Here is an 8,353-nt window from a genome sequence, read left to right on the forward strand (position 1 = left end):
TTGCTCCTGTCCTTCCACAAGAGCTGGATGCCAAGAGCAGCGCCTTTTCCATGCTTGTGTGCAATTTCCCTTCTCTCTCATCTGAAATGATAATTCCTCTGACCAGGAAAGTAATGACCCTGATACATTATTTCAAATGTCATTTGTGCAAAGTAATTAATCAGCTTAATGTGAGACGGGATTACAGTTTAATTTTAATAGTGCTAAATTCTTGCTGTTCTTTAAATAAATTTTCCTGCTCTTTTACATTTCAGCAGGGCAGTATCTCACTTAGTTAGGCTGTACCTTGCTGTAATCTCTCCACTGTGGAAATATGACAGACAATAACCATTATTCAGTGGTTCAGGCATCAGCCTCACCCATGCACATTTATTTTAGTTCCATACCTCTGCATTAGGGATAATAGCTGAGATCTGGCAACTGGGACCTCAGAGCAGTTTTATCTTCCATTGGGAAGTGTGGAGACAATGTTTTCAAAGGCACAAAGCAGGAACTAAATGACAAGTTCTCATTTGTAGTCAGATGGAGATTGAGATACATACCTGCCACTTGCTCTTTTGAAAATGTGCCATTAACTGTAAAGCAATTATTAAACTTTCTTCAGTTGTGGTTTGCAGTTTTCACAAAAGGTCTTCATAGTTTATAACTGTGATTAACAGCTCCATTTCTCAAAGAACTTTGCATACTTCAAAGTACTCGCATGCTTCCACTACAGTTCACCTTTTGAAATGGTTTTTTACTTGAAATCAATTACAAATGAGGTGTTTATTCAAATCCTTTGCCCCTGGGTATCAGCTTATAGGTAACAAATTTCCAAACAGAATTAAAATCACATTTTAAAGTTCACACCATGAAATTGACTCTTATCCACCCTTTCCATCTGTTATTTTATTATCAGGTTTGATTACAGCAATCAGCACAGTGGACTGTACCCACTGCACAAGTTTAGCATCAGCATTGCTTGTATCCTTCTCAATACCTCCTTTTTCAGAAAAATCATGTAAGAGAACCCATATTTTTGCCAATACCTCATCTCTTGGCCCCTGATTGACAATAAGAGCCTTTTTTCCATTCAACATAGTAAGTTTTCTGGGCATAATAAATGGTAATTTACATACAATATGTTACAATTTCACATATGGACACTATTTAATATAGGTACACATCCCAGTGTTTTCCTTTGTTATACATTATGCTTGCACACACATTATTCATATGTGCACATATCTATATAGTTACTTTTTCTCAAAGACATTATTTGGTTTGAAATAAAATTACAATGGAGCCAACCTAGAATGAGCAGAGCTGACATTTTCTGTCTTTGTAATTGGACCAAGTTGTCCAGAGAAGGCATTTTCATCAGTGACCTCAATTTGCCCAAATCTCCTGTGCACTTCTGAAAATCCTCTCTTTCAGTGGGTTCATTGTCCATCTGCTCAGTGCTTCAGAGAACTGGGTTGTATCCATCAAAGAGCATTCAGAGCCCAGCTTCAGGCACTCTCTCAAAACACTGGTTTTGGGATCTAGCAACTGGAAGTTAGACAATGCTCATGGAGTCCCTTGTAATCCAGGGGAAATCAAAGGTGAAATACATTGTCAATACCAGACTTCAAATATCTGTTCTAACTGCATGCCTAGCCACTCTCCTCTGAATAAACAGAAAAATACAATTCATAATGCTGACTGAAGGAGAAGACTTGGCTTTATTTGCATCTATACTTTTAATTTGCTGTTTCACTTAACAATGAGCTTAAGTAATGCTTAAAATAGAGGAGGGATTTTTCTTTTCACTTTAGTGGAAAAACACCCTCTTGATGGTTTTATAGGCTGAAAAAAGCAGACATCAATTTTTATCACTTATGTACACATGTTGTGGTATGATGCAATTTCCTGGTTTAGCTATCCCAGTCCTTTCCTGGGTGTGGCAATACCTTCTCCTTTCCCCTCCCCTTGCCTCCTGCTAAGTGCTGTCTGCTAATCTTGACATTCCAGCAAGGGCGTCGTGTGGTTGGCTAAAGTTCAAAAGATGCTTCTCAGGCCTGGGGTCATCTAGGTGTCATTGGCCCGTCTAGGTGTCATTGTCCCCTGAGACTTCCCCCCTCCCACCTGGTTGGTGCCATACCTGCCCCTTTCCTCCCCCTCCCCCTGAGCTTAAAAGGACACTGAGACCACGCGGTTGCCATTCTGTTGGAGATGTTACCAAGATTCAGAGATCTGTGACCCTGGAATAAAACGCTGGATTAACCCTCCGGCAGAATCCATCTTCTTTTCCTCTTCACCTCGCCTAAAGCCTTTCCATCAGAGGTAAAACTGAGTTCCTGCATGCCTGGACTTGCTCCAAGTGCCTAGCTGCAGCATCCAGCCAGCCAAAGGTGTCTCTGAGGTGAAACACCACAGCTGCCGCCTTTGGTCAAGCAGCAAGGGTCAGACGAGCCCAGGCACGTTCCATCCGGTAATATTGGGATAATATTCAATATACACATCCAAATAAAATAACAGTAAGGTATCCTCTCCAAAAGATGCCTATTGGACATTACAACTACTGGGAATGCTAGTGCAAAGATGATAGGACCTAAAGGACATCTTTGCCTTCACATAACTTCTAAGGGAACAGGAGGTGTAAAAAAAGAAATGGCAAAGTAAAGCACTAGGGCTTCCTGGGTTTTGTATGCCAAGAGTCATTATTCGTTGACAGCACCCACTTTTGGGCTGTTTGTCTACACTTATCCCTGGTTTAATATCATTGTAATGCAGGGGAGTTCTAACAGCAGCATAAGGCAGGAGAGATACCTGCTTTCTTCCAGCTGGACTGGTTCAGAGCATGCATTTGAAGAACTCACTGGTAACTAACACAAAATTGGATTCCCACTGTGTGGCCTGCTCAGAAATCATAGGCATGCCCCACACACGTGCTATCTAAGCCTGCTGAGCCCCTTATGAGGTAGGCAAATCCTAGTGCTCCTCACTTCCTAGATGGAGGAGCCGAGGTACTGCGAGGTTAAATGGCACGTGCCATGGGTAATGCCCAAAGACTGGCAAAACAGGGGGACACAGGAACCAAGCTTCTCACCCCCTGAACTCTCTGGTGGTTTCATGGTGTAGTTGTGCTGCCTCTCCCCAGCAAAGGTCTCTTTGCTGCAGCTGTCCTGCTGCCAGCTGGGACATTGGCTCCTGTTTTACACTCAAAACTGCTAATGCTGAAAAATGCACTAATGCTTTAACCTAATGCTGAAGTTATGCCCTGGGTTTAACCTCTCAAAAGATGAGTGGTCTATTTCTTTAATATTTTTTGTGTCTTTCTTGTAGTGATCTCCACCTGTCAATGTGAGGAGTATCCAGGTTTCAGCTCCATGAGCAATGAGTGGTAAACGCACTCTCCTGGTGGCTCAGGAGACAAGTGGCAGGCTAGGCAATCCTACCCCTCAGACATTGTCCTTCCTCTCCTCACCAGCAACTTCAGGGCTGTGGTTTCTTACTTTTATGATCAGACAGAACTCCATTCATGTCAGTTATTAACATGGCTGATTAAAGGGGAACATAGTTGTTAATTTTAGCTTCTCTCATCAATTTTGTTTCCTCTAAATCAGTGCTATCATCAGCTTGACTTAGGCAGTAATGTTTGAGGCACAAGGGAAAACCTGGGTATTGCTTACAGCGAAGAGTTGACATTTCTCTGCTACTTTCTGCATCCCCTGAGATTTAGGATGTAGGAGTTCCTGCTATGTAAGCAGAAAATTTCATGTGCTGACAAATAATTATGGTTACAGCAGTATTTTTGTTTGCTTTTTCTTTATTGTAACCTCAGTCCTGGCTCTTCACACTTCAAGCTCTGCCCCCACTGCTCAGCTTCAGCTTGGTAAACAAGTGTTTTGATGTACACAATCTCCACAACAGCCAAAAAGTCATGGTGTTTTCTTAAAATAAGGAGCACACAAACCTGAGCATCGCTGTCATGTTCCTATCATGTTTCTACATTTGGGTTTTGCTGTCAGTGTTGTTAGCAAAGGAGATATCATAGGATAGGAAAAGAACTGCCAAGCACATAAGCGTGTTACAATCCTGTGCAGCAGCTTCAAAGGACTTACATCAACCTTAGACCCACAGTGTTATCCTTGGCCATTTAATCTCTGACATGCCTCTGTTTCTGCAGAGAGGTTCTGGCAGACATGTATCCCTTTTGATCCCAAATGCCTGAACAGAAGGGCGTTGTGTTGACTGGGAGAGGCACATTGGGATGGACAGTTTGTCTGTGGGCTGCACTTTGTAATCTAGAAAAAAACCCCTGACTCAAACATCCCACCTGTGCTCTATAAGCAGCCCAGCTGATCCTGGCCAGCCAGCTGTCCTAATGGTACTGATGAAGGTCCTGTCCAGACAGAAAGCAGAATCTATACCCTTAAAGGAGGTGTTCTTCACAAAAATGGGAAAAAATTGTTTACATGCCAAAGAAAAAACAAAATAATTTTCTCAAAAGTAAAGGAAAGCATTCAGTCTCCTTACAGGAGAAGCACTGTCCAGACCTCTCCACACAAGCTGCATTTAATTCATTCTTTAGAGCTCACAGGAGCATTGTCTTTGGTTGTCCATTGCACAGCAGGCACCACCAGTGTGGCCAGCCCCAAACGAGCACCCAGCACCTTTTGGCTGTATGGTGGACATGTATTTTCAAGTATGAGAAATGACATGTGTCATAAAGCACACGGGAGCAGAGGGGTGGGCTGGAAACCAACCAGCACAGAGAGTTCCTCCATGAGGCCTGCACATGGAATTGCCTCCTGAGTGATGTGTCCTCCCATTTACACTTCAAAGAAGCAATACAATAATCAGGTTTCTAGCTTTGTGTCCAGATTAGACAAAAAAAGAAGTACCAACAAAAGAGTGTTTTGTTGACATCTTCTGATTCAGAAGTGCCAGCATGCTTAGCTAAAGACAGACCAATATATCAAATTAAAAAATATATATGTGCCTGGGAATATTAACCTTGAATATTTATCGATTGCATGAGTGTTCTGGATGATGCGCAAGCCCACGTGGCCCTTAAGGCCTCTCTTCCTTGATGAATTAGATTCATTGCTCATGGCTAGATGCACAACCATCTTTTCTGGTTTTTCCTCTTCTGGTGCCATCTGGTTTCTTGTGTACCCTGCCAGGCTGTTGGCATCAGATTCACTGTAGTTTCCATCCAGCATCATAGTTTTCAAGTGAGGTATTCCACACGAACATGAAAACTGGAGACATAAACAAGAAATATAGCTGAATATTGGAAAAACATGTAAGCAACTGAAATTATGCCTTTCTATTAACAGACAGCTTGTAACAGTTGAGTTCAAAATTTTGATTGAGATATTTTAAGTTTCTCTTTGAACAAAAAGATCTTTTTTTTGCTTGTTTTCAAAAGGAAGAAACAGGGTTTATCTCCACTGCTTGGACAAACAGTTTCAGAAAAGATTAGAAAAATGCTTTAGCAGACATATAGTCTAAGCAAAAGGTTTTCTTAGGTAGTTGTTGTTCAGCCTTACTGTCTTGAGATTCCTTATTATTCATTCTTTGCGTTTATAAATATTCATGGACAAGATGCAGTTTAATCTGTGGAAATGGCTTATCCAGTACACGTTACAGGAAGAAAAGGGCCAAGTTCTGGTTTTACAGATACACATGCTTTTTTCATAAATCTGATTTTAAACCAAGGAGAGGGCCAGCTAAAAGCATAATGTCAAATCCCAGTTGGAGCTAATAGCAAAACTTGTATTGATTTCAGCAGCACCAGCATGCATCCCACAAGTCTAAAAAATTCCAATGCATACAGATAGAATTTTGAATAGAAGATGCAGTCTTTGACCATTCAAAACCTTTTCCTTTCCTAGCAATATGGATTATGTATTTGCATGCAAGGAAAATGGACTCCAAAATGTCCTTTCTGTTAGGAGTTCCTTTCTGATTTCCCACAGACCAATTTCCTTACTCAATAATACTGTGGGTATTATTGGGTAAGGGTGGGTTTTCCAAGAACTAGTTTTCAAGGATAAGTTCAGCTAAAACAAATGTATATATCTGAATTCATATATATGTAAAAATGTATATAAAATCAATATGTAATATTCAGGATGCCATTGGAAAACCCTGCAGTCAAGGTTTTCCCTGGAATTATTTAAACAAGATAATTTTGCTTATTGGAAACCTTCAAATCAACTTAAGGATTGTTTTCTGTGTTCTTGGCATAACCAAAAGATTTGGTATCAGCATGTTATGTTCAGGAAAACATGAGAAGTTAGTATCCTTCTTACTTTACTTTTTTTGATCACTCCATGAGTACAACTGAAGATCAACTGGGTTTTAAGACATATTTTATTCTAAGCAGGCACACTTTGAAAAACGCACACCCCAAAACTAACAAAACCAAACCAAAACAGAACAAAACTAGAGTGCAGCTCCCCAAAAAAGACTGCTGTGATTTAACCCCAGCTGACAAATAAGTATCATGCAGTCACTCACTCAACCCACCTTTCCCTCTGAACTTCAGAAGGTTGTGGAGAAGAATCAAATGTAAAACTTGTAGATTGAGATAAGAATAGTTTAATAATTGAAATGTGTTCTATGGTGTGGAATATCCCTTTGGTTCATTTGGGTCACCTGTCCTGGTCATGTTCCCTCCCAGCCTTTTTAGTTTACCTCCTCACTGGCAGAGCATGAGGCACAAAAACGTCCTTGACTCAGGACAAACACAATTTAGCAGCAACATCAGTGTGTTACAACATTATTCTCACACTGAATTCAAAACACAGCACTGTACCAGCTACTGAAAAGAAACTAACGCAATGCCAGCCCAAACCAGAATAATACCAAACAACACAAAAACCACAGGGGAGAATTACACATCAGGCTCTTTATCAGGAACTGACAGGTCCAGGAGATGGTGGCTGTGTGTGAGGGACAGCAGCTACAATAACAAGCCAATCGCTGCAGGACTCAGCAGAGAAAGCAATTCTGCAGATTTACTGTCAGCCCCCAGGTCAAATTAGAGTTCCCATGGCTTCATGCATGTGTGATGACAGCCACCTCTATGGACAAGAGAGTCTGACATGCTAGAAACCCACCTCCACAGACCCTAAAATTGCATTCATCCTCACATGGGCGTACATGCAGAGGTGCACTACGTAATTTCACCCTCCAGGACTTTTAGCCTCTGTCTACAATAATAATTCAAAGACTGCCAAAGAGCCTCCTTGGACATGTGAATGCAGCTGACAGCACTATTAAAGTGTCAGAAAGGTGTCTGGTCTCTCTCAGCCCAGCAAGCACTGAAAAGTTCCCAGGTATGAGCTGGCAATAAGCATGGGGCCACAGACCCCTTGCCACAGGCATTTCACAGCAGCTCCTGTGATCTTCAGGGAGAGAAGATTTAGTTTTAGTTACTGCCTGTCTTTGTCCCTGGCATATTTAATTTCTTAATGTAGACATAACATAGAGCTCGCTTCTGGGCAACCTTACATGTTTATACCAGAACTTTTGGGGTCTTTCATAGGGGAGCAGCTCTGGCTGACAAGATCTACATCTACTGTGAGAAATGTCTCTTCTGCTTCTTCAAGAGCTTCTTCCTCAAATAATGCTATTTATTATCTCTGTTCCCATGTCCCCTACTGAAGAATAATATTGTCACAGGTTGAAGACTGAGTACAGTATTTTCCCTTGTGCAGTAAAAAGGCATTTGCTGAATATAGAATTCAATGCACAAGACTCAATAAAAGGCAGATTTATTATATAAATAACAAGCTACACCATCACTGGATGTGGCAAAACATTCCAGAAAACTTAGCAGAAAATTAACAAACCCTCTTAAGTTCATTTTATCCCCCCAGTACAGTTAAAAATAAAGGAGAAGAGCTTTCATCTTAAAAAAAATACATGTTTGTTCTAGGCAAGTCAAACTTAGCAAGGATATTTCTTGTTACTTCCCATGACCTGCCAAGACACCATATTCTTTGGACATGGGATACCTGAGCAGGGCTGGCTAAAATGCCACAGAACACTGCTCACATGCAGCAAGTCAGACACACTGGGAGTCACTGTGCTTGCACAGAGCATCTCTGCCTTGGGTTGCAGAGAACTGCTGGGCCCTAGGTGGGGGCAAGGAGGGACATGGATAAACTGAGACACTCAGCACTTGTTTAGGCAGCTTTTCAGAATTATAATGCTGTTGAGAAGGCCTTGAGGAGAGGTAAAATCTCATCACAGAAGTCTGGTAAATTTATCCAGTTTTTTTTTTAATGTATCTAATTACAATTTTTTTATGATATGCCAACTGAGAAGGGTGCTGGGCTGTTATGGGGCTTGTGCTGTTCTTCAAGAAAGTCAT

General features: G+C 41.3%; 1 protein-coding gene across 1 annotated transcript in view; it reads right to left on the minus strand.

Moving 5' to 3' along the window:
• Nucleotides 1-4,919: 4,919 nt before the first annotated feature.
• LOC102041451 (gamma-aminobutyric acid receptor subunit rho-2) overlaps nt 4,920-8,353 on the minus strand; it is a 30,796-nt gene continuing 27,362 nt past the window's right edge. Inside the window, exon 9 of the mRNA XM_005421709.2 lies at nt 4,920-5,228. Coding sequence (XP_005421766.1) covers nt 4,920-5,228 — 309 coding nt within the window. The remainder of the gene's footprint in view (nt 5,229-8,353) is intronic.

The sequence above is a fragment of the Geospiza fortis genome, unplaced genomic scaffold, assembly GCF_000277835.1.
Source record: "Geospiza fortis unplaced genomic scaffold, GeoFor_1.0 scaffold264, whole genome shotgun sequence".
Classification (NCBI taxonomy): Eukaryota; Metazoa; Chordata; class Aves; order Passeriformes; family Thraupidae; genus Geospiza; species Geospiza fortis.